Raw genomic sequence first — 25,540 nt, forward strand, 5'->3', positions numbered from 1 at the left:
GGGGGTGCTTCCGAACTGCTAGGTTGGCAGGCGCTGGGACCGAGCAGCGGGAGCGCACCCCGCCGCGGGGATTCGAACCGCCAACCTTTCGATTGGCAAGCCCTAGGCGCTGAGGCTTTTACCCACAGCGCCAACCGCGTCCCTATTTATCTACTTGCAACCGAAGGTGCTTTCGAACTGCTAGGTTGGCAGGCGCTGAGACCGAATGACGGGAGCGCACCCCGCCGCGGGGATTCGAACCGCCGACCATGCGATCAGCAAGTCCTAGGCGCTGAGGTTTTACCCACAGCGCCACCCGCGTCCCACTAATACCTATATTAGGCTAACCAAAATATCGCAAAACAGTTTGGGGACTTTTAAGTTCTCCAAACTCTTCAGTATTTCCATTTTACAAATGGAGGAAGAAATAAGGTTCCGGGTGTGGGTGAAACATCCCCAAGGCCACCCACGAAGCCCATGGCTGAATAGACATTTGGTTACTTCGTGGGATGTCATCAGTTCTCACGTGGGCCATTGGCTCAAAGGCACTGCTGCCCAATTACGCAGCGGAACTCGTTGCCACATGATCTCCAGTCATTAAAACAACAACAAAAGGATGAGCAAGTTGAGCTTTCAGATGGGGAAGGAAGGCCATCAACAGCTGTTAACTGCTGTCCAGTTGAACTGAAGTGTCAGTGAATGCTTTTAAAAAATCACAAGGTCATATGAAGTCTTTTGAGTGTGCGTGTGTGGCTGAAAGTTGTTGGTTTTTGTTTTCGTTTTGCTTTTGGCAGCGTTTCTTAGCCAGGTTTGTTTTAGTGGCGAAAGAATACTGTCTGTGTCTTCTTTCAAAGAAGCTAAAAGAGTGGTGGGTGTTTTCTGACCCCCCCTTCCTCTTTCATCTCCCGCCCCCCTCCCGCACGCTTCCCCCACCCCACCCCACCATCCAATTTCGATGTTAATACCTCATCTTTGTTTGCGCGGACCTCTGCTGAGAGCAGTTACGGAGGCTAATTTTTCCATCTGTCCTGCTTGGGCCAGCGACTGGGAAAGCGTGGCTGCCGTTCCCTCCTTTAGGGCACTGATCAGCCGAGCGTTAAGCTTTTAATTGAGGTGTAAGTGTATCGGCTCAAGGGGGAGGCAGTGGTCGGCGGGGGGTGGCGCGCTGGCGCAGCAGTTGCGCGCCGCGCGTCTCGGCGAAGCAGCAGCAGCAGCAGCAGCGCACAGCGGCGCTTTGGCGAACCCGAAGAAGCGGCCAGCTCTCCAAGCTCCGTTGCGATGCTGCTAGGTGAGTGCCGCGCAACTTTCTTCCCACCGCCTCCTGCTTTTGGATGAAAACTGTGCCGATTGCATGTGTGTCTGTCCCCTCTCCTCCTCTCCAACCCCGCCATCCCAATGGAAAGCAGTGTCGCGTGAATTTAGGAGGTGAGTGTTTTTCCTTTCCCCGGTGCGTGTGCGCGCGCGAGTTGGTGTGATTGTAGAGGGTTTGGCAGCCCAGGAGGGCATAGGGGCCCTCACCTGCTTCGCCTTATTGCCCCCAGAGTGGGGTGTTTATACAAGGCAAAAAAAAAGGGGTGGGCTCAAGGGGAGTCCTGGATTAGCCTTAGGAAAGGTTTAAGTGGCATCCTGTAGGCAGAGAGGGTGGAGGTTTTTTAGCCGGTTGCGGAGAGGTGGAGAGCGCTTCCATCGGAGTTTTTTGAAACCAGGACATTGCTATAGCTGAATCTAAATCAAGGTGTGTAACTCTGCACTGTCTAAGGGTCCTAGGCAAAAGAAGAGGAAGGCTATTGGCTGTTATACGCAAATGAGCACCTTTCCCAGAACTGTTTGGCGAAGCCTAGGTGTTCCCTACTTCTAAGATGCGTATGTTCTCCTTGAGCCTACCTTTTGTGCATTTCACGCAGCCATCCTTTACATGTTAAGGGCAACCCAAGTTGACTTTCCCACTGGCGGCGGCCGCTGTCTTCTTGTATCACTTTTGTGAATGTTCCTGCATCACTTTTGATGGCAAATTGCCAGATCCTTAAAAAGCCTTTTGCAAGGCGATTGATTGCAGGGTGCAGTGGAGTTTTGATCCAAGTACAGGTGAGAATATTGGTTAGATCAAGTCTGCATGTTCAGATCGACTAAAAAAATTAAGCGTCTCACATATGTTTGTGGGTGTTTCCGTTGGTCCTAAGTGATGTTGTGAGCACCTTGGATGCTATCTTCAGAATCCATTCTCTTCTGTTTTCCTTTTCGTCCCCGTCCCCCCCATATTTTGGATCTTTGTCCCCTTTCCTTTCTGCACTCTGCCTTATTCCTCTTCCCATTTTCTTAGGCTTTAAGCTAGCATATTAGTTCAGGGCACAGTCTGCATGATAGAATGAAACAGGGTGAGGAAATGATTCAATTGCCAAAAAAAAATATGGGTGCAGCATCTTTAAAAATAACTGCTGTTTATGCATGATTCTAAACTAAAGTCAGATCAAATATTAATTTAATAATCCAGGCCAGATTTAGGAATGCACCATTTTTGCCTCATCTAGGATGAATTCAATTTTTAAAAAATCAAAAATCTAAGTTGGAATATATGGGAAATATCTGTTTTCCCCCCTAGTACGGACAAAAAGAATTCTGCTAGGAGGAGCACAGGAATTCATTGACTGCCTTTATGTCCCTCCATTTAATAACATGCTTTCCTCATAAAACAAAGTGAGCTATGTCACTTTTGATGCACCCTTGTTTTCCAGAATCCTCTTTTGTGAAAAACACATTCATACACTCTCAGTCAGTCTTTCCCCACATCTTGATTACAAGTAGGGTTTGAGTGGGTCTTTTGTTTGGCTAAACACAGGTTCTAGTCCTGCTAGAGAAATCAAAACGAAAGCAGACAAGGGCCACCAGTTTACCCTTTGCTCTCCTGCTTTCTCTGCAGCTCCGGAGCACTTTGCGGCATTTCCTGGGCTTTTTTTTTGTGGTGGGGGCTGTTATACATTGGTGATGGTAATTGCAATTATTTATTGATTGCTTGGCCTGGGATGGAATGCAATTCCGCAGCATGGATTAGTGCGTGTATATGTGCGTGTGTGCACAAAAACCTGGGAGGTGATAAAGCACGGGTGGCAAAAACACGATTAAACGGCTTGGGATCTTGGGGTCCGTTTTGGATTCCTCTGCTTTGGGTGGCCAGATAGGCACTGCTGAAAGGGCAGCATCTAAGGAGCTGCAGTGCACATTTCTCCCCCCATACATGTGCAAGAGGGGATTGTTTAGTAGGCTTTGCACCAGTACCACTTTTAGCTTTCGCTTGTGTGGTTGATATGGCTTTTGTGATATGAGATTTCGGTCCATCTCCTTGCTATACAGTACTTGTTAGTCTTGAGAGGCAGTTGCCATTCTGAACGGTGTACGTGTATTGCATATACGTGACATAGAGAAAGCGAAATAAAAATCTCTCCCCCCATCCCTCTTTCTGTGCTCATTTTGCTCGGATCTGTCCAGTTGTTGTATACGTGTGTGCCTATTTATAAGATCACCGAGTCTAAGAAAGTCAACCATCTTCTTCATTTGGGCCCTTTTGGACGGCGCTATTTTTCACTGGCAGCGTTGCATGTCAGCTGTCTCGCATGGATCGCTTTAATTTCTCGAATAATCTGAAATGTAATCCATGCCGCCCGCCCTTGTCTCACATGGAGCAGCCTTTCCTCATATTCCTGGGATGCGGAACCATTGCTGAGATAATATATCTGGAAATATTTGCCAGGTCCTGTTTGCTTTGGTTTCCTCTTCGCTCGCTTGTTGTCGGGAAGCATATCAGAAAAACAGATACCCCAGATCTTTGGAAGAAAAGAAAAGAACATAACCTGCAACATAACCTTGGGGGGGGGGGCAAGGAATGCACATTTCCCCCTGCTGAAATGACAAATTCAAAATGGGGGAATTTCCCCTTTTATTGTATTAGATTTTTAAAAACTTATTTTAAAAGACCACAATATAGCATTAATGACCTTTGCTGGGGGGGGGATGATTTGTGGTGAGCGCATTTTAAAAGATAGTCTTACATTTGAACAAAAGGTCTGTATTTTATCACACACACAAAAGAAACAAAGTGTGATTTTCTTTTATAATTTTTTTAAAATTGAAAAATAGCTTTGGGTTCCTTTTCTCTAGTCTGTATTTATAATAACGTATTTTCAAGCACTGATTTGCTGTGCTAAGTGTCCAAATACAGGACCAGGATGCCGGGCGGAGAGGAGGGGATATGAATTCAGCAATCTGACGATGCCTCTGGAAACCTATATTTTCCCCAACAGAGAGCTATGTGCCACCCCTGGTTTATACACCAATCATGGATACAGCAGCAGGATGTATCCATCAGTCTCCTGTTCTTCTGATCTTTTTGATCAGGATGATTATATAGGGGCATGTCCAAATATAAAAGTTTGCAATGTGCTGTGCTGTGGTTGCTAAAAGGACTGAAGAGGCATGGGGCACATTGCAGAAAGCGATATTGATGCCCTTGCATTTAGACCAGTGGTGCATGCGTGTTTGAAATAACGTTGCTGATCTAATCAGCCTTTCTCAAGAAAGCTAGAGAAATCTGCAGAAATTGACTATGCAACAAGGGTCCAATGACATCGTTTAACAAATTAATATAAAATGCGCACTAAATGAATGAAAGGAACAAAGTAGATAACCCTTGTGTCTTTAACCAGGCCAGATTAATTTGCTGCATTGGTATACAAGCTTAAGAACCCATTGGTTAGAATAGTAAGGTAGCAGAATTGTGTTTGTGCGTAATATCTAGTATATGAAAACACGCTGAATTGCAATGATTGAAAAATTGTCATTGCTTATAAAGCTTTTTTTTAAAGAAACAAAGAAGCTTTTCCTTTAGCAAGATCAAGGAAAAAAGAACAGATTTTACCATATATTAAGGAGATATTCCGATGAAATGCAATCAGGCAGCTCAAAAAATAATATTAATAATAAAAAACCACATATTTTTATGTATATCAGTGTATTGATACAGTGGTGCCTCTTTCTCCAGGCATTTTCTGAGCACCTATATATATATTATCATATCATATATATATATAAGCTCATATATCTAATATATATATATATAGAATGCCTTCCCCTGGCCATTGGGAAGGAGATGCTCAGAAAAGGCCTGGATGAAACCTCAGGAGCTGTAATGAAAGGAAAGAGAGAAAATTAGCTAGCCGTAGCTTGCATGACTAGGAGCTCTGCTTGCTTTTGAGAGGTTCTGCTCTTGTGCAGTAGCTTTTCTCACAGGCCTTTCCTAAGGGTCCCTTGACCCCCCAGGAGTAGCTTTGGGGACCAGTTTCAAGGGGCTGTAGTGAGTGAAGAGGGCAGGAAAGTCATGTTGCATGCACGAGTACATAATTTTTAGATACACAATCCCATATCTTCTCCAGAGTTCACTATCACAAGATGTGAAGATGGCATGAAACATATCGGGCATGCATTCTCCCCCCGCCCGCCCCCCCATGCCCATGCATTTTAATCATGTAAGAAAGTTGTCAGTTTGGCTCCCAGTATTATCAGTTTCCTTACTCATTTCCAGAAATGAGTGTTCATAATTGTAGACATTCATTGTCTGAAACAGAGCAGGGCAAAAAACAAACAAACCACAATTCCTTTGGATATAAAACAGCATTGAAAGTTAATTTGTGATAAAATTACAGTGGGAAATATTACAGGTTTGTGTTTCCTTAATTTTGTGTGTGCGAAAGGCTTGAACTGATTTGAAAATTTATCTGATTAATATAAATTTTAGGGTTTGCCATAAAGCCTAATGAATTATCATATGGGGATAATTGTGCAGTTTTTTTCAAAAGGAAGCCCCACTGAACCCAATGGGAATTACTCTCAAGTAAGTTTACACAGCATTGCAGAATAAATCTTTTAAAGTTTACTAGCATAGAATTTGATCAAAGTGTCCCAGATCTGTTTTCTTTGTCAACATATTTTGATTGTAATGTTGAAACATTCTCAATTCCTGCTTGTTGTTTTCCCACGTCTAATAATGAACTGTTCCCTTTCTCCAAGAAGGCAAAAAACTTCCTTGTTCCCCCACTCCTTTCAGGGGCACTTTTAAATTTATTTTCACATTACACATTTCTATACTACAATGTTTTGCATCTGTAAGCAGTGTACATAAAAACAGTCTTCTTAATATTAGACAAAACTGTCATTTATATAACCCAGTTCTTCAATACTCGATGATATTTTTGCTTGACCTTATTTCGGCTAAAACCATTCCCCCAGTGTTTCGCACCCAACAGTTTATTCTGAGAAGGTAATATTGCTTTTTCAACCTTCCAAATGTGCAGTGCAGAATAAATGGCTATCTGCAAAGTCAGAAGCTTATGCAATGTTGGCAACGGGCTGTTTGCAAGGTTACGTTAGTAGTTGTTGCACACATTGTCATCACTTGTAACCAAGCTATGTACTGATGATTATGCTTGAAGAAGAGGTGTATTTTATTACAGGTGTATTCTGCAACATGTTCTTGGTGGATTCATTACAGTGGTACCTCGGGTTAAGTACTTAATTCGTTCCGGAGGTCCGTACTTAACCTGAAACTGTTCTTAACCTGAAACACCACTTTAGCTAATGGGGCCTCCTGCTGCTGGCGCACCGCCGGAGCACGATTTCTGTTCTCATCCTGAAGCAAAGTTCTTAACCTGAAGCACTATTTCCGGGTTAGCAGAGGCTGTAACCTGAAATGTATGTAACCTGAAGCGTATGTAACCCGAGGTACCACTGTATTCTATTTTATTAGTTGTTCTGTGATGCTTCCCCAGTGTAACCATGACATTGCTGTCCAGAGGGTCTACAGTGCAGCTAAATCAGAACAACCACCTTACCTTAACCTCACCCACCAATATTTGTGGCATGAAAATTATGGGATTTCAGCAGGAAGTTACAGGATGTGCACCAACTGGAAATGAAGCAGTGTGGCTGTGATTCCAGCATTCAGGAGGTTGTACTAGATTGCTTCTTTCACCTTTAATATTCAATGATTCTAAACTTCTGCTGCAGGTGGAAGGAATATTTTCTACCTTCTGAGGTTTCCCAGAACGTCAGCCTCTGGACACGCGACTGAGCATTCACACAAGCAGCTCGGTCCATGAGAAGGGGGCTGCGGAGAGAAAGAAACAAAGGCTTGGGACCTTAAAATTCAGTCCTACGTTCCTCAACCAGTCCCCCACTCTCTGCTCCCGTTGAATCAGAAACTCTCCTGTAGCAATTTGGGCAGACTTCTTCTGTGGAGCAGCAGATCTAGGGGGATTAGCATAATTCTTCTGTCTTGTTATACAATATGACTTTGTTTTCTGCATAATGCTGTCGGGATTAACCATGCTTCCAGATATTCACCCTCCGGCATTTTCGGAAATTTTGCAGCAAAGTCCACAAAGATGAAGTTGTAACTAGGAGCATATGTGATGGTGTTTGGCAAAAATGAGTTTTGAGCTGCTTTGCCTAGCCATTATGCATCAAACGACCTTGCCTAAAGAGATGATTTAGGATGATTTAGGAGACTAGGGGAATAAATCCTGCTGTCCAGGCAAGGATAGTATTCTTTTTCATATATATATATTTTATTAAATTTTCTGTTTTACCATTTCAAATGCTCATTTTACATCCTTAAGATATCAGTGACTTCCCTTCTTCTCTTTCCATGGTTCATTTTACATATCTTAAACCCCTGCATATTTTACAAAAACTATACCAATGAGTTTTCAGTTTATGACATCCATCAAAACATATTTGCACTGTTGAATTTATCTTAATGCTGCCATCATTTTCGGCTGTACACACTTATTTTCCATATATTCAATAAACGTTTTCCAATCTTCTTTAAACGTATGTTCTTCTTGTTCTCTTATTCTATATGTTAAGTCTGCAAGTTGTGCATATTCTGCTACTTAGGTTGCCATTCTTCTTTGGTTGGGCTTACAAAACACCAACCTCAGTTGTTGCATACATAAATAACTTTTTCTGGGGATTTCAGTCTGAATTATCCCCAACTCTGGTTTTTTGGGAAAGTAATTTAAACATTTCCCCCCCAATTCATTATAGATCATTTCCCAGGCAAGGATAATATTCAGAACTTTCTAACGTTATATCAAAGAAAACTATTTTCTTCAGAATCTTTGAATTGCTGATATTGCCAGAAATTTAGTATTATTTAGAGAATTGTCAGTGTTTCACTATTGCTCTTCCTAAGCCTACAGCTGTTTGCAGACCATATACATATTTAAAGCATGCTTACACATTCTCCCCACCCCAAGAATCTGGAAACTGTAGTGCTGAGAACGTTAGTTCTGTTGGGGTAAACTACAATTCTCAGGATTCTTGTGCGGTGCTTTAAAATATATGTGATTTTTACAGCCTTAGTGTTGATTCAGGTTATCCATTTAATAGTTATCTTAACAAATTTAGATCAGAAGTAACAATAACAACATTTTAGCTTAGTGGGGTTTTCACCTTTTCTTAAAACCCCAAAGGGAATATCTATTGGAAATGTTTCAACATGAACATCTGGTTGCTAATTGCAGCCACTCAACAGGCACCCTGAGAAAAGGTGTTTCATAAATCTGTTGACTAGCTCCTAGCAATCTCCTTTGGAACAGAGATAATTTAGCTTAATAATAATAATAATAATAATAATAATAATAATAATAATACCCAATGCAAGGACAAGAGCTATAATATCTGAGTGCTTGGCTCTTGTATGATTGATTCCTTTGGACCATCCAGCACAGAAACGGCGTCTAAGCTGCTCAAAGTATTTTGCCGTTGCCATTGCAAAGTACGGTATCTTTCTCTCTACCTTCTCCCTTCTCTTTCCATCCAGTAGTTCTTTTGGCTGTAACAAACTGAGAAACTTATAATTTACAGATTAAACCCTTCCCAGAATGGGAGCTGTATCCTCTATCTTTGATCCAGGGAAGAAAGGAAAGGGTATCTTTTTTTTTTTTTACTTTCTCGTGAAGCACAGTCTCTCCCTCTTTGTCTCCCCATCCCCACAAAAACAAATTGGTGGAAACAGAGACCAACATTGCTGCAGGGGTTAGAAGAGACTGAGCTTGAATTGGACAATTACCTCTTCCTTTTTCCTCTTTTTGAGTTTCCTAGTTCTTCCTGCCCCGGGTCAAGATTAAGCTTGCTCCCCTCTCTTGATGAGTTCCACATTATGTACCTGTCACAGAGATGCATTCTTTAGCACAGATGAGTCAAATTTTTGGTCCATTGGTTCCTGTGAATGCTGAAGGTTTTAGCAATGTGTTGGGCCTATCAAGGACACTAATCTCCTTTGAATCCTGGGGCACCACCCAGGTGCTTCAAATCCGGCATCCCAAACTCTGTCTACCTTACTTGTCTTGTTGTGAGTGGGGAGCTTATCAGTGGAATGTGAGGCTGCAATCCTATACCCCTCACCTTGGAAACTCAGTAGGGTTTGCTTCCAGCTATATTTGTAAAGATTGCTCTGTTGATTGCAGTTAGGACCACTGGTTTCAGACCTAAAACCTTATGGTTCTTGCTTTTTTTGTAGAATATTTGGGAATGTGGGGGCTTGGTCATCAGCCCAGAAAGGACAACTGATTTTGGACCAACCCATTAAAAATGGTACTTACTCTTCTTACACTCAGCATATTTTCAGTAGAAACTTGCACTGATTTTTATACCAGTTTAAGGGCTCATCTAGACTTCCACTTGTCCCACGTCTTTGTCCCGGGAAAACCTCACCTTTACTGCTGAGTTGGACCAAATGTCAATCAGGTTTTCCATGGATTGGTGTTTGCTCTGATTCAGCGCTAAAAATCGTGTTTTCCTGGAGAAAGCAGTGGGGCAAACAGAAAACTTCTCGGACCCATGCTTTCTAGGCACGGGGAAAGCAGAATTGTGGACACCATGGGTTTCTCCAAGGTTCTTGGGAGTTATAGATTGGCAAAAGTGCTGAAACTTATCTTTAAGAGATTTTCTGCTCACAGAACGCCAGTTTCTAGCTTCCTCATGGAGATGGTAAGGTGGTTGGTATCTATCTGTCTCGGGAGACAATGGAGGAGTGCGCCTTTGGAGGTGAAGTCAGATTGTTAGAGAGTTACAGTGCCTGCTATGGCTGTAGAGACAGATGTGGGAGAAACATGTTCTGTTGCAACTGGGGCAAATGAAAGCATCTGGTAGTGCTGCTGCAGATACACCATGGCAGTGTGGTGTAGTGGTCAAGAGTGGTAGACTCGTAATCTGGTGAACCATCTCCACTTCTCCACATGCAGCTGCTGGGTGACCTTGGGCTAGTCACACTTCTTTGACGTCTCTCAGCCCCACTAACCTCATAGAGTGTTTGTTTTGGGGGAGGAAGGGAAAGGAGAATGTTAGCTGCTTTGAGATTCCTTCGGGTTGTGATAAAGCAGGATATCAAATCCAAACTACTAATACTACTACTACTACTATTCTTCTTCTTCTTCTTCTTCTTCTTCTTCTTCTTCTTCTTCTTCTTCTTCTTCTTCCTCTTCTTCTTCTTCCTCTTCTTCTTCTTCTTCTTCTTCTTCTTCTTCTTCTTCTTTTGTCTGTACTTCTCCCAGTAGTCATTCTTCCTCTGGCCATTGCCATGGTACTATGAAACCAATGTAAGTCTTTGCAGACATACATTCAAACTCTTCTTTTTCAGCTTGCACATTCCTTTAGGGACTCAGATCCCAAGTGAGCCATTTCTCTTTGGGATCCAGTAATGATTTTATGTCCTTCTGCTGGAATTTACATAAAAAGAGTCCTGATGTATCTGACTAAAGGTCCAGTTGGTTCAGCAACATTTCCCCAGCAGTGGAAATCCAGAAGCAGAGTCTGAAAGCTTGGTGCAACACTACCCCCCCCCCCCGCCCCCAATTTGGTATGTAGAGGTATAATGCTTCTTTGCAGCTATCCTGGCTGTTTATAGACAAATTCTTGGAATTATCCCCCCTTTTAATATTCTTTCAAGTCACCTAAGCCATAACCACATATTGTAGTGCAAGGATCCTCACACTTTCTACCCCCAGTGCTCACTGGAGACCCCAGAAAATCCCTATTCTGGAGCCTGATAATACATTTCCAGATCTCTGTTCCAGGGCACTTTTACAGCCATGATGGAGCATTGCAGACCCTCCAGGTGTCCCTATTTTCCAGGGACAGTCCTAGATTTACAGAAGCCGTCTCAGTTTCTGATTTGATCCTGGAATGTCCATCTTTTCTTTAGGATGTCCCTATTTTAATTGGAGAAATGTTGGTGGGTATGGAGTTATGCAACCCCTGAGCCAAGGAGATACGTAACTATGCAACCTTTAGAAAACATCCAAAGGCAGTCCTGTATAGGAAAGGTTTTTTTAAAAATGTTTAATGTTTTATTATGTTTTTATATATGTCAGATGAGTATGGTATAAATAATAAAATTGTTATTATTATGGAATAGGACGTCCCTCTTTTCATCGGAGAAATGTCGGAAGGTATGAGCATGTGCTTTGCATGAATAAGGTTGCAGTTCCAATCCTTGGCCTCTTCAAGAAGGCCTGGGGAAAAGACCCCTGGTCTGATACCATTGAGAGCTACAGTCAGGTAGCATGGGCAGATTCTGTGCAAGGCAGCTTCCTAGTTACCTATGTTCACTTCCGCAACCTTCTTGCAGTTTCTGTTTGAGGAGAAGTCACCCAAGTCCATATTGGGCAGATGGGGATGCAGTCAAAATGGAGTATCCTTGTCAGAAGCATTCTTTGTTTCAACACAGCATCTTCTCTATGCTAGCTTGACAGAATATGGCCAGTGGCTCCCGTAGCTACCCTGAAGTTGCTGTCACCAGCACGGATCACTGAGCCGGCTGCAACTGGGGACCACGTGATGCAGGCTAAAAACATATTCTGCCTCTACGAAGCTGGCATAACCAAAAGGCTCCCCAAAATCTGTTTCCTGATGCTCAAGGTATAGGGGCACAGTTTTCACAGAAGGGTCTGAGAATTTGGGAGATGTGGTGGCCCATTATTAAAAAAGGAGTGGACTCTCAACGTGATATGAGCACATCATGTGGCAGAGTAGCAGTTCCGCGCCTGGCGTCGCTGTGTCCTATTTCATTAAACTCTTTTGTGACAAATTGCAAAGGGTAAGGCGGGGGGGGGGGTAACGGGAGGAGAGGTTGGGGTGGTTCTCTTAGTGCCTTCAAAAATAATAAATGCTGTTTTTAAAATGCATATCTAAAATATAACATACCTAAGATATTAGAGACCATTTTAAACAGTTATAGCAAGACTGGTGTTGGTACAAGAGCACCCAAAATCAGAAAAGAGATTCAGTTTCCCATAAATCTCTGTGTCTTCATAGCGAGAATTTGGAATCAGGCAGCAGTTTTCTGTTCCGACCTGTATTCATCACAATTGCCTCATTACATCTGTATTCACATACATATAAAGCATTCTTGTACCACTTGAATAGCTCCCTCCCAAAGAATCCTGGAGACTGTAGTTTGTTAGGGGGCTGGGAATTGCACGTCAAAGTGCAAGTAGATAAATAGGTACCCCTCCGGCGGGTAGGTAAACGGCGTTTCCGTGCACTGCTCTGGTTCGCCAGAAGCGGCTTAGTCATGCTGGCCACATGACCCGGAACCTGTACGCCGGCTCCCTCGGCCAATAAAGCGAGATGAGTGTCGCAACCCCAGAGTCGGCCGCGACTGGACCTAATGGTCAGGGGTCCCTTTACCTTTTTAACAGCTGTCAGAACCTTTAAACTACCGTTCCCAGGATTCTTTTGGGGAAGCCATGAATGCTAAAATATTGCTTTGAATGTGTGGTTTTGAGGTGATGGAGTGTTTGGGGACTGGGAATAGGTTGTGCTCCTTTTGTCCTCCATACAAACTACATTCTCTAACCTCCTGATCAGTTTTTCATGCACCCAAGCCAAGGGACATCAGGCCATCATTGTGTTGGGGTTTTTTTTTTTCTATTCAACAAGGCTACAACCTGGGGATTTTCTCCCCCCCCCCAAAAAAAAAATAATATTTATTAGGTTTCTTACAAATATAACACATACTGTAAAACAAATAAAAGTAAAGTAAAAAGAGAAATAAAACAAATAAAGCAAATAACAAGAAAAGATAGAACAACAGACACATAAACACAATACAAATTAATAATTAATTAAGCTTCCAACCTCATAAGCATATTACTTGACTTCCTCTGGTCCCTCCCATCTGAATTTCCTTGTAACTAAATGTAGCAGTTTTCCAATATCATTATTCAAAAACAATATTCCAATTATGGTCAAATTTCTTAACTTTTCTTAACCTTCTAAATCTCATTTAGTTAATTAAATCCCAATTTAATCCTAGGTCCAATTGGTACTTTCAGGTAACTTCTAATTTTTAATGTTACAATATTTATTCAAATAGTCTTTAAATTTCTTCCAATCTTCTTGATGTTCCTCATTTTTCTGGTCGCGGATTCTTCCAGTGAGGTCAGCTAGCTCCACGAAGTCCATCATCTTCATCTGCCATTCTTCCACAGTTGGTAATTCTTGTGTTTTCCATTTCTTGGCTATTAAAATTCGAGCAGCAGTTGTGGCATACAAAAATACCTTTACATTTTTCTTCTCTACAACCTGGGGATTTTCTTCTCAATGTTTTCATGTTCTCCGGGGTCTTCTTGCAATCCTTCTCGAAGGGTAGCGCCCTCATCAGAACAGTGATGCTCAGACTGAGGCCTCGGGAGTCTTGAAGCGAGTGATGCAGTTATTTATTGGAAATGATACTTTTCTTAATGTTTCTGTGGGCGACCCAAATAATCAAGTACTTCACACCTTCCACGTTATGCTCCTTTTCCCTGTGCTGTCCCCCTCTCCCAGTTGCCTAGGCTCCAGTAGGGGCCACTTCAGCTGCCAGTAAGCAGTAGAAAGAAGAACCACAGAGTGAAAATATGGCAGCTTCTATAGCCGGATAGAGAGGGGTGTGTGTGTTTGAGAGAAAGAGGAGCATTTACAAAAGGCATGTAGGCAGGGGCTTAGTTTGCAGAGTTCCATGCCCCTTGCCTCTTAAATTCTCTGATTTATTTTCAACAGAGGAAAACTGGGAGAGTAAAGGGGTCGTTGGGCTGTGGGTAACTAGGGCCAGGGCCTTTTCAGTAATGGTCCCAACTTGGTGAAACGCTCTGTCACAAGGGACTAGGGCCCTGTGGGACTTGACATATATCCGCAGGGCCTGCAAAACAGAGCTGTTCCACCTGGCCTTTGGTTTGGACTCAGTCTGGCCCTTATGTTTCCCTCCCTTATGGTTTTGATCTATGGGCTACTTTTAAAATGAGGCTGCATTTTAAATTGCATTTTAACCTGCATTTTAAATTGTTTTTTCCCTATTATGTTTTTACTGTAATTTTACTGGTGTTAGCTGCCCTGAGCCTGGCTCTGGCCAGGAAGGGCTGGGTATAAATAAAATTATTACTATTACTATTACTATTAATTGTGATGCATCCTTTGCAGGCTTTGCAGATCAAACACATTAGGAATACACTTCTGATGGGAGAGTGGGTGAATGGATGAAATGTGGGTGTATGCATTTTATTGTGACTTTTGTCTTGTTTCTTCTTACTAATTTTTTTTTAAAAATCAACGAAGTTTTCCAGTGTCAGCTTTGCTATATATATATATATATATATATATATATATATATATATATATAATTACGGTATGCATCTGTCATAAAGGAGGTGTGTCAGAGAAAGGGGGGAGTTTTCAAATCCTTTTGAGAAGCAAGTTTTGCCTGAGCTGTTGTCAGAAAAAGGCAGAATCTGCCCATATTTTGAAACCTTGTTGTGGGGCCAAAATGCATGTGGCATGGGAGATCCACAGTTGATCTCCCCATGTTTTGCTTTAACGAAGAAAGACTTGGAAATGGGGGGTGGGTTACTTCAGATTGGATTGCAGCAGCACCGCAGGCAGTTTAATCCTTCTCCTGTGGGCCGTTTTGTAATCAGCCTCTCCCCACACAGCTGCTTTCCAACTCTCACCTGTGTCTCACCTGCTCTTGCCAACGTGGGTGGTAAGGTAGCAGGGTGGTTTGGGGCGGGGGGAGTCATCACAAGGACAGCCTGAGAAGAAAAGGGTCCCCCACTCAAAAAACAAAAACAAAACCCCTCTCACAACAATACAGTGGTACCTCAGGTTAAAGACGCTTCAGGTTGCAGACTCCACTAACCCAGAAATAGTACCTCGGGTTAAGAACTTTGCTTCAGGATGAGAACAGAAATCGTGTGGCAGTGGCGTGGTGGCAGCAGGAGGCCCCATTATCTAAAGTGGTACCTCAGGTCAAGAACAGATTCAGGTTAAGAACGGACCTCCAGAACGAATTAAGTTCTTAACCCGAGGTACCACTGTACTTGATTCCAGATCTCCCAGCTTCATTTGTAGTTTGATCCCAAGATATTGCTTGAAGCAGGAAACTGATTTTCTTACTTTTCTGCAGCATATACAATATTTTAACAGTCCAATACAGTAGATGTCATCATCTTGTACCTATTGCAAGTTTTCCTACCTAGCAGCTTATAGTCCACCACAATTTATCCTCCATTCTTCCCTGCTTCTCAGCTAGAAAAATCATTTGAATGCTTGATTCCCTTTTCTCACTCCTTTTGACCCCTTGAACTGAGCCCAAGGACTCTTATTTTCCGTGCCAGGGCTCCCCCTGGAACATACAACAAAGTAGGACCTTTACTTTAGCCTTTGTGCATCCTTATCTCCAATGGAAGAGGGATCATTTCTTCCACTCTCCCTTAGGATCTTTTTCAGATGCTCCTGTCTGAAATAGGGTTCAGTTTTTTGTACGGGGAGAGTTGTGTGCTTCTTATGATAGAAGCAAAGAAAAAAAAAAATCTAAATTCTGGACTCAAGGAAAGCAGTAATCTGTGAGTTGTGTGCAACCTGTGATTATGCATTATTATGCATGGTTGCTTTTGCTATTGCTATTATTGATGTCTTGGATCCCACAGCCACTTCAGATGCTGTGATTAGCAGAGAATTGGGCTAAAACGTTTAAAACAAGAATACGTTACGGGGCAACCATTGGAAATCCTGTTCAGCCTCCACCACTCTGGGCTAAAACATCGCCTTTATACTTTTGGACTTTGCAGCCGTGAAGGCTAGAATGATGCTTTTAAAAAGAAAGGATCGAGGCTGAGATTCTTGCTGTGCAGATTTCTGCACTTTCGTGGTGGAATTGTGACATCCGCAGTCTTGTGTAATGGGCAGTGAACATAACATCTGTTCTTCCTGCCAAGCTAATGCACCCAAGGGGCAGTGATTTTCAGCAGATAGCTACTGTGGTCCCAAATACTTTTCAGGAGCATGTTCTGAAACAGGGCCACACCGCCTTCCCTCTCTTGAAGATAAAAGCAGCCAAGTTAAGCAGATATGTTTAAATTCATGGCGTTAGTCAAGTCTATGATGCTACCCTGTGATGCTACTTGCATACCTGGAACAAAGTGGAAAAGATATTCTTCACGGCAGTATAAAATGTCTTGATGTTAAACATATGTTTTAGGAATACATTCTCAGTGAATGTAAATGTTAAACTTATGAACCCATTTTGTAGGTCAGGGTTTTTTGAGTGCAACTGTGAGAAGCAGTATCTTCAAGGTCAGGGAAAGAGTCATGGGGTGCTTCCAGGTATCGACTGCCTCAGCAACAGCAGGACTACAAGGGGAAGTACATCCAAATCAGGGGTCAGCAACCAAAGGCCTATGGGCTGGAAGCAGCCCACAGAGGTCGTTTGACCGGCCCACGAGCCACCCCAGAACCGAGCTTCCCACTCAAGCGCTGCGCTAAACCGAAGCATGGGGACTCGCTTCCGTGGTGCTGGAAATCACATATGCGCAGACACCAAAAATTGTGGGCTTGCGTGCACGCACCATCTGACCCATGGAGGGATCTCTGCGGGACTGATCTGGCCCAGGCAAGATATACCTTGCTGACTCCTGATCTAAGTAATAATAGGTACTAGTGAATGGGAGAGGGGTGGCTATGCCACTGTATTTGAGCACCCTACGGAGGTGCTGCCCTAACGATACGATATGATGCAATACAATAATCTTTATTGTCATTGTCCCATACAGAACAACAAAATTGAAAATCTACGTCAGACATTCAGAAACCAACAAGTCTGCTATCCCAGCCTGGTTAGCCCCCTAAAAACTCTGATACCCCATAATTAAATACAATATACTCCCATAGAGACTATCTTACACTGTGTTTAAAACCAAAATCGCATTTGAATAGAAACTGTTTCTCAGGCGGCTAGTCCTAGTCTTTATAACCCTGTACCTTCTTCCAGAAGGCAGAAGCTGAAAGAGATCATTTCCAGGGTGTGCACTATCCTGCACTAGCTCTGCTGCTTTCTTATGGCACCTGGAAGCATAGATTTGATCCAAGGTGGGGAGAGTGCACCCAATTATTCTCTCTGCAGTCTTTACAACCCTGGACAACATTGTTTTTTCCCTGACTGTGCAGCTCCCAAACCACACACAGAGACCATAAGTTAATACACTCTCAACAGTACAATGGTAAAAATGCCAGAGTGAAGTGGAATATGGAAGCAGCCTAATCTACATCTTCTCAGGTTTGAAATGAGGCAGTCCATGGTGCTTGCCCATGAGATGCTGCTTATTGCTTCAGGGGAGAGGTCCTTCTCAAATGTGTGCTTCTGGACAGCAGTAAGCTCTTGGCGCAGAAATCTGTGGTTCGGCAGGCATGGGATGAAGCTTAATTCAGGTCCTTCATTCCTACTCCATGCAGAATTTGGGGCAAGCACTTCCTTAATATTCCTTAACTGTACTCAAACCTCTGGAGGTTCAGACGCGCACAAATTTTTGTTGGCTACTTTAGTTTCCTAAATCGTTCCAATGCTAACTATGGGATAAAATCCAGCAGAAAGCTCCGTGGGCAACTCCCCTTGAAACAAGACCTGCTCAAGGGCACTACTAATCTCTTGTGCAGCACCTGTTCATTACCCTGTTCGTTTTGCACGAAATGTTTTCACTGGGCCCTGCCTGCAGTGGGTTACTCCTCCTTGTCCCCCTGCCTTGAATCTAGTTTTGCATATTTTGGAGCACAGATTAGCAACCCTGATGGACAACAAATGCCAAATAAAATAGAGGTTAATGATACGGCTTTAGTACACCTCGGCACTGATCAACTTCCTCTGCAAAAGGCTTCTCCAAGGGTGTCCTATGTTTGTTCACAATGCATAGTCCTTTGTCTGATGCCTTTGGCCATTCAAACAGATAGCTAACTGGAAAAGTTGGACAAGATCTGTCAGTTCCCTAATCCCTTTCCCTCTTATCTTTCGTTTCCAGTCAAACCAAGGAAGTGATAAATAGGCCTTCTTTTCTAAATTATATGTAAAAGGCTGCTTCTCCTCCTTCAAGGGAAACAAAAGTTCAGTTCTTCCTCCATAGTGTTTGGTTCCCCGGCCCAGGAGCAAGCTCTGGTGCCGCCTGGGAAACATCCAATTCAAATAAGAAGTGTAAGTGGTATTTCATTGAGCACTGGAAGGACGAATTCAGCTGGTTGCAGTTTCACTATGAACGAAAGCTATGTTCTGTAACAAGTGCCGCCAGGCCCTTGTGAGAAACAAGCACCTCAAAGCTGAGAAGGCCTTCAACGTGAGCACAGGTAACGTCCAGCGTTGTGCCCTCCTGGATCATGTCACCCCGGGGGCTCACCGGCAGGCCCTGGCAGTCATCAGTTGGCTTTTGAGACACAGGTGCAAAGCCGCCAGGAGCTGTATTCAGATGTCAAAGTGAAACTCAGCCCTATCAAGGTAGCTGTCTTCACCGCAGTCAACTGGATGGCCAAGAAGGAGGTTTCCAATGAGAAATACTCCTCTTTGCTTGAGCTGCATAAGCTCAGTCTCTGCCCAGCACTGCTGACCTGTGAGCACAGCAGATACAGTCGTACCTCAGGTTACATACGCTTCAGGTTACATACGCTTCAGGTTACAGACTCTGCTAACCCAGGAATATTACCTCGTGTTAAGAACTTTGCTTCAGGATGAGAACAGAAATCGTGCTCTGGCGGCACAGCAGCAGCAGGAGGTCCCATTAGCTAAAGTGGTGCTTCAGGTTAAGAACAGTTTCAGGTTAAGAACGGACCTCCAGAACGAATTAAGTACTTAACCCGAGGTACCACTGTACTGCCATTCCACCGGCATCTAAGCAACACAGGAGCATATCTCTTGAGGGCACGCTGACTTTTTGTGTGTACTGCTTGAAGTGGTGTCTCTCTCTCTCTCTCTCTCTCTCTCTCTCTCTCTCTCTCGTGTGTGTGTCAGAGAGAGAGAGAGAGAGAGAGAGAGAGAGAGAGAATACACATTCTGTATTCCAGAAGTGTCCAAAATCTTTGCCTAGAAAACCCAGATTTTGTGATTGGAATAAAATGTGCAACAAAGGTTTCTTGGCATTAATTTCTTTTGCATAATTTATTGAGCTTCAGTTTATTTAGGGTTTTTTTTACTTACTCGGGAAACAAAAAAAAAAGCGGGGTGCTGGCAGTGATAACGTTTTAACATTTACTTTGGGGTATTAATCCTTGTAACAACCTTGTTAAGATTAGGCCTGTATTGTCTCCATGTTCTTTAAAAAAATCTATTATTAGTATTATTATTAAAAATGTTTATTACAGAAAAAGACTGTACACACACCCACCCACACACGAATTCATATATACATAATCTCCATATTCTTAACCAGTATGCCTTGCATTGCTAGAGAGGAATGGGAAATACAGAGTTTAGCTTACATTGCTAGAAGGGTTAGAGATGAGGGGTTGTACCCATTGTTAGTCACACTCAGATTAGCCCTACTGAAATTAATGGACCTGGTTAACTAGGATATATTAATTTCAATGGGTTTGTTCTAAGTTGGGGTGAAAACTACTCTCTTGATGCTACTTTCTGCACATCGCCCCAATGGTAGGATTGGAACCACTGTAATACAGTTCACCCAGTTCCCATTCTTTGGATCCGGCCCAGGAGGATACCGTAGTCGATGGTATCAAAAGCCAACAAGAGATCAAGAAACAGGGGCAAAGCCACGTTGTTCCTGTCCTCCTTTCTATAGAGGTTATTCATCAGAGCGACCAATGCCCAGTGGCGTAGCGTGAGGGGTGCAGGGGGGGCCGGCCGCACTGGGCGCAACATCTGGGGGGGCGTGCTCGCCGCCTCCGGAGTCGCCGAAGAGCCTCGGGCGCAGGCTGTAGCAGAGCCCCATGTCTCGCGGAACCCACGAGTTGTGTGCGCGTCCGGGCTGAAGGCGTCCGGCAGGCAGCGGCTCTCAGCGCTCGCCGCGGTCCCCGTGCGTCAGGGCCGCGGAGGGCGCGCCAGGCAGCCCCTCCTCACAGCCCCGCTGCCGCTGCTGCTGCAGCTGCTGGGCCATGTTGCATTTTCCTCGCCTCTCTGCCCTCCGGGCAAGCGGCGTCGTTTGGGTGGCAGCGCCAGCGGCAACTCGCCTCAGATCACCTGACACGGACCCGCCACCGCCGCCGTGGCTACCTTACCGTAAATACCCCAGCCCAGGCAGCAGCAAGAAGAAGCTGGCAGCGGCGGCAGGTTAGGGGCGCAAATTCCTTGCCTTGCCCCGGGTTAGGGGGCGCAAATTACTTGCCTTGCCCCGGGTGCTGACAACCCACGCTACGCCGCTGCCAATGCCAATTCAGTTCCATGGCCAGGCCTGAACCCAAATTCGAATGGTTTTAAATCATCTAAATATGCCTACGCCAGAAGCTTTTAACAGTTTCATAGAGAGGAATTGCTAACTGTAAAGAGTCTTCAAAAATGAGACTTTTTCTTTTTAAATAAGAGGCCCATAATAGTTAAATACTGAGCTCTGTAATGAGAAAAGCAACTTAAATTAACATAAGAGACTACAGAGGTTTCCTTTTTAAAGCAAATTATTTTTCCACATTCTCAGCTAGTCCATGAACATAGTCAACCAGCCAAAGCAACGAGAGCTCAGAGGAAGAGGAAAAAGGGGGAAAATCTTTTAATTTTACCAGCATTTCATGCCTATTAAAATCAAATTAATTTGCCTGATCTTGAGCGTTTGCCAGTTGTGTTGCATAAATAAGGGTCTCTGTTTTATGGAAGATAAACATGCTAATTAGATTTCTCTCTATTTCACTCACACACACAGATGCACGCACACGTGTGCGCACACACACACACACACACACACACACACACAAAACTATCCTGCAGACTTTGCTTTTTTTAAAAAAAAAAGGAAGGAGGGGGGTAGGGTTAGTAATTAAAATATTTCAACAAAATGGAATGAAATGTACCCAGACCTTGGAGCAGCGTTCACTGGAAGGAACTGGTGAAATGAGCAATAATGGCCAGTCTTTGGTTTGCAAATGGAGACAAGTTCATACAAAATTGGACAATCCTGCTTTTGCATGGTAGTGAGATGCACAAGGCTGGCATGCTTTCTGAAAGTAATTACCCCCCTTTAAAAAATAAAAAAAATCCACAGTTCACCTGGATATTTTGAGCCTGCAAAATAAAGATCAGTATATTGAGAAGGGAGAAGAGTGTATTGTGTCTCCTAATGTCTCCTGTATGGATCACAAAAATGGGGTGACATAATGTCTTGCCCCACAGGGATCACTGCATACCACAAGTAGTGTTTCTCTATCACTGCAGGTTGTGTGTGCAAACTGGTATCATCCTCTGCTAGATATAATTGTCACAAACCAAAGAAGGTTTAGCTGGCAATCATAATTTTTGCCCTAAGCACGGCAAAAGACCTTTCAAAGGGGAGGCAACATGGTCACAGGACCCTGTGGCATAGGGCTCACCCAGACCTCATTTTGTGCCACATTTCCAGGCACAGGTCCGTGCTATAAAGCCTATGTCTGAGTGCTTTTTTTGGGGGGGGGGGGGTTCCGCACAAAAACTCACTCTTTACGGACACATAGGAGCAAACAGCAAACCATGGAAAACCCAATTTGCTGTTTGCTCCGATTCAGCATTAAAGAGTGAGTTTTCATGGGGAAAGCACCGGGGGCGGGGCAGGGGGAGCGCTTGGACACGGCAGGTGCCTAGAAAGCACAGGGCAAAATGTAAGTGTGGATGAGCCTATAGCTGAAAATCATCAAGGAAAGCAAAATCAGAGATACAAAAAAGAAGAAATTTCTCTTTCCTCTTTCCTCTTATTTTTAAGAGGCTCACTTCATTTCTAAACAACCCGAGTTGAAACTTGTTCTAAGCATTCATATATGCATTTCCCCACACACACTCTGTCCCCCTGAACTTTGGTCCTAATCTCACTGATGCCAGACAGCCATTGCCAAAGTCCTACACAGTGAAGACAAGCTTAGGCTGAAGATCTCACCTTTCATTTGGTTAGTGGTGGAAGAGACGCTGGATGCACTGGAATGAAGAAACCTTGTTTTTTTTTTAACACCACTGGCTCCCCTCATGAAGGCCAAACTTCCATCATGTTCCATGGCATCATTCAGCTTTCAGACAGTGAGGGCTACACAGCAGTCAAGGCGTGCCAACCATGAAAGTTGCATGGCTGAAACTCTGGAGGTTCCTCCCTGTTAACCCACAGACACTGTGGTGTGGGATCTAAGGTGAAATCCAGCTTTCCTCTTCTCACTGAGATACACTCCCTCTCTCACCAGTGGAGCAGTCTGCTGCTGGCATCAAAGGAAATCTTAGATATAAGATTATGCACCAAAGTCGTGGATGCTGTCTACCCGCTGTGTGCCAGCTTCACAGCAGAAAACAATCGTATCCAGCACTTGCAGAGTGTCTTTGAGTTCTGTGAAGTAAACATGGAAAGGTCAAGGGCCATCCACTGGAGTGCCATCTTGCCAGCCGTGGAGATTATAGATGCCTCTTGGCCAGCCTTGTTGTGTCCGCTGGAGGCCAAGTCAGAGAGATATCCACTCTGTTTGGTCTCTGTGGGGAGCTGAAGAAATTCAGTTCCCTCGCTTTCACTAAGCTGCTTCCAGACACCTTGCCCGTTTTCCAGAAACTGAACTAGTTATTCCAGCTAAAGAACTTTGATCTCTCCATATTGAAACCTGTTGTCTCTGCCACCATTATCAGCCTCCAAAACCAGATCAAAACTAATGGCTACAACTTCAAAGCGTTCCTTAATGAACTCAATGAGCAGCACCACTGTGAGGACCAGAATGTACGGAGTTGTTTCTGCAACGAAGGTGTGGAATTGACTGACTGTTCCAGGGCACGCTTGACAAAATTTGAACATTTCAAGGATACTTTCTTAAAGTGTATGTGGTGCAAACTGCAGGATACATTCCCTAGCACTTCTCTGGAAATGATAAACACTTTCTCCACCATATTTAACCCCAAATGCTATCCTCACTTTTTAGAGGAAATTGGGAGCTATGGTGCGGATGAACTGAACTTCCTTTTGTAGACGTATTCCTGTGTGGTGAGACTCGAGCGAGCACTGAACGACTGTCCCTTCTTTAAAAAGGTAGTATTTAGCCTCAACCAGCTTTCCTACAAAGACCTTTGGGCTAAGCTGGTCTATTGGAATTCTGAGATGCATGAATTGTTCCCAGACTTTGCCATCATGGCTGCAATAGCTTTGGTGATGCCTTTTGGCTCTGCATTGTATGACAAAATCAGCAAAGGAATTCAACTCCCAGTTGGGCTTTTCAAAAGAAGACCAGGGCTTCTCCAGCATTGCCATTGATCGACCAATCCTCAACAAGTTTGATTTCACTTTAGCCATTGAGTGCTCACTGGAAGGACAGATTGTGAAGCTGAGGCTCCAGTACTTTGGCCACCTCATGAGAAGAGAAGACTCCCTGGAGAAGACCCTGATGTTGGGAAAGATGGAGGGCACAAGGAGAAGGGGGCGACAGAGGACGAGATGGTTGGATAGTGTTTTTGAGGTTACCAGCATGAGTCTGACCAAGCTGCGGGGGGCAGTGGAGGACAGGAGTGCCTGGCGTTCTCTGGTCCATGGGGTCACGAAGAGTCGGACACGACTAAACGACTAAACAACAACAAAATTATGAAAGCATGAGAGGAATGGACTTTCTAATGGCACAGGCCAAGTAAGGTTTAGAAAGGGATGTTAGGAACACAACTTGAACTGAACCACAGCATTCTGTGAAAGTGTTAAATTTTGCCAAAATTACTTGGACTGAGGGGCAGGTAGAGAATGGAGTGCCTTACATTTTTAACTAAAGTACTTAAAGGTCAATGTGCTTTTTCCTACCTACTTTTTTCCAACCCAGCAAACAATCATCTTACCCCATCCTTAACTGCATTGAGTTTCAGGTTCCCAAATTCTGTGTATAACTAGTCCCAATATGAGTTTCCTGCATTTGGAAAGGGTCTGTTATTACTGAAAAAAGAGGGAAGGATGTGTCTTCTGGTTTATCCCCAGTTCTCCTAAGGTCACTGTTTTCCTGAGTTTACAGAACCCTTTCCTGTATGTCTCGCAAGTTGCTCTAAGTAAGTTATGACTTTGGATCCCCAGGTTTGCTGAAGCACATCTTCCATCGGCCCCAGCAAGCATGGCCAAGGACCAGCAATGATGGGAATTGTAGTTCAGCAACATCTGGAGGACAAAAGGTTCCCCACATCTGGTAGAAGTCGTCAATAAATCTGTTCCCTTACTGGAGAGCAAGAGATACCAGCTACCCCTTCTGCAAAATTCTGTAAGGTGAAAGAGACACCCACATAACCTTCTAGGTGTGGGTGGAGAGGAAGGATGAACTCGTCTATAATTGTCTCTGTAATTGTCACTGATCTTTTTCATGCTGGGAGCAGAACCCTTGGGCACTTCCAGGCTGCTATTTTGGGATGGGATTTGATCACATACTAGCAAATTCAGGTTGCAGAGTTTTAGTTGATTGGAAGGTCTTACAAAACAAACCCTCTGCCCCCCAATGATCAGATTTTTTTATTTTTTATTTTTTTATTTTGCAACAAGGAAAGGTAACAAGAAAATGCAGAAGGAATGCTTCTTAAATAACGGAATCATCTAATCTCCTGTAAACAAATCAAGATAAGTAGTCAATAAACAGGTTGTCTGGAAACAACCTTACTCCAGGACTGGGAATTCTCTCTACTCATGACCTAAAACAGCCTTTCCAATTCATTTAAATTTATTTGCTTGTATACAACTTAGAGGACTTTCTACAACCAACTGGTATTCACATTTTGTTAAATAAATAAAATTGTATTAAATCCCACTCTCCCCCTCCCCAAACAAAAAAGAAGTTGATCAAAGAGATTTACAGAATATTTTTTTTAAAAAAGCACAAAAATAGCAAAAGCCTGTCCTTAAAACTCAATTGGCAGACTAAAAGCAGTACCAGAGAGCAAGAACACAAAGAGCCAAAACTAGCAGTCAATAAATAAAATTAAGGAACAACGCAACAACAACAACAACTTGCTTAAAGAGAAATGTCTTCAGTTGCCAGCAGAACACGAATAGGGAAGAGGATAACCAGTGTGGTGTAGTGGTTAAGAGCGGTAGACTCGTAA

The 25,540-nt window shown here is 43.6% G+C and overlaps 2 protein-coding genes across 10 annotated transcripts in view; both read left to right on the forward strand.

Moving 5' to 3' along the window:
- The window catches only part of ZNF385C (zinc finger protein 385C), a 158,680-nt gene that overhangs the window by 88,178 nt on the left and 44,962 nt on the right, over positions 1-25,540 (forward strand). Inside the window, exon 1 of one of the 9 annotated variants that reach the window (XM_079949649.1) lies at positions 1,146-1,267. The exons of 7 other annotated variants lie outside the window; for them this stretch is intronic. In XM_079949649.1, coding sequence (XP_079805775.1) covers positions 1,258-1,267 — 10 coding nt within the window. In that variant the 5' untranslated portion in view covers positions 1,146-1,257. One more of the 9 variants, XM_079949648.1, reaches the window with a different exon arrangement.
- LOC307200390 (uncharacterized protein C17orf113) lies at positions 11,471-23,732 on the forward strand (the record flags this gene model as incomplete). The annotated part of the gene is given in 9 exon segments (XM_079948932.1): positions 11,471-11,480; positions 18,479-18,592; positions 18,595-18,741; positions 18,744-18,965; positions 22,341-22,435; positions 22,687-22,954; positions 22,957-23,048; positions 23,052-23,447; positions 23,451-23,732. Coding segments are annotated over 9 exon segments (1,626 nt in total).

The sequence above is a fragment of the Podarcis cretensis genome (genome assembly GCF_951804945.1).
Source record: "Podarcis cretensis genome assembly, chromosome: 13".
NCBI classification, from domain to species: Eukaryota; Metazoa; Chordata; class Lepidosauria; order Squamata; family Lacertidae; genus Podarcis; species Podarcis cretensis.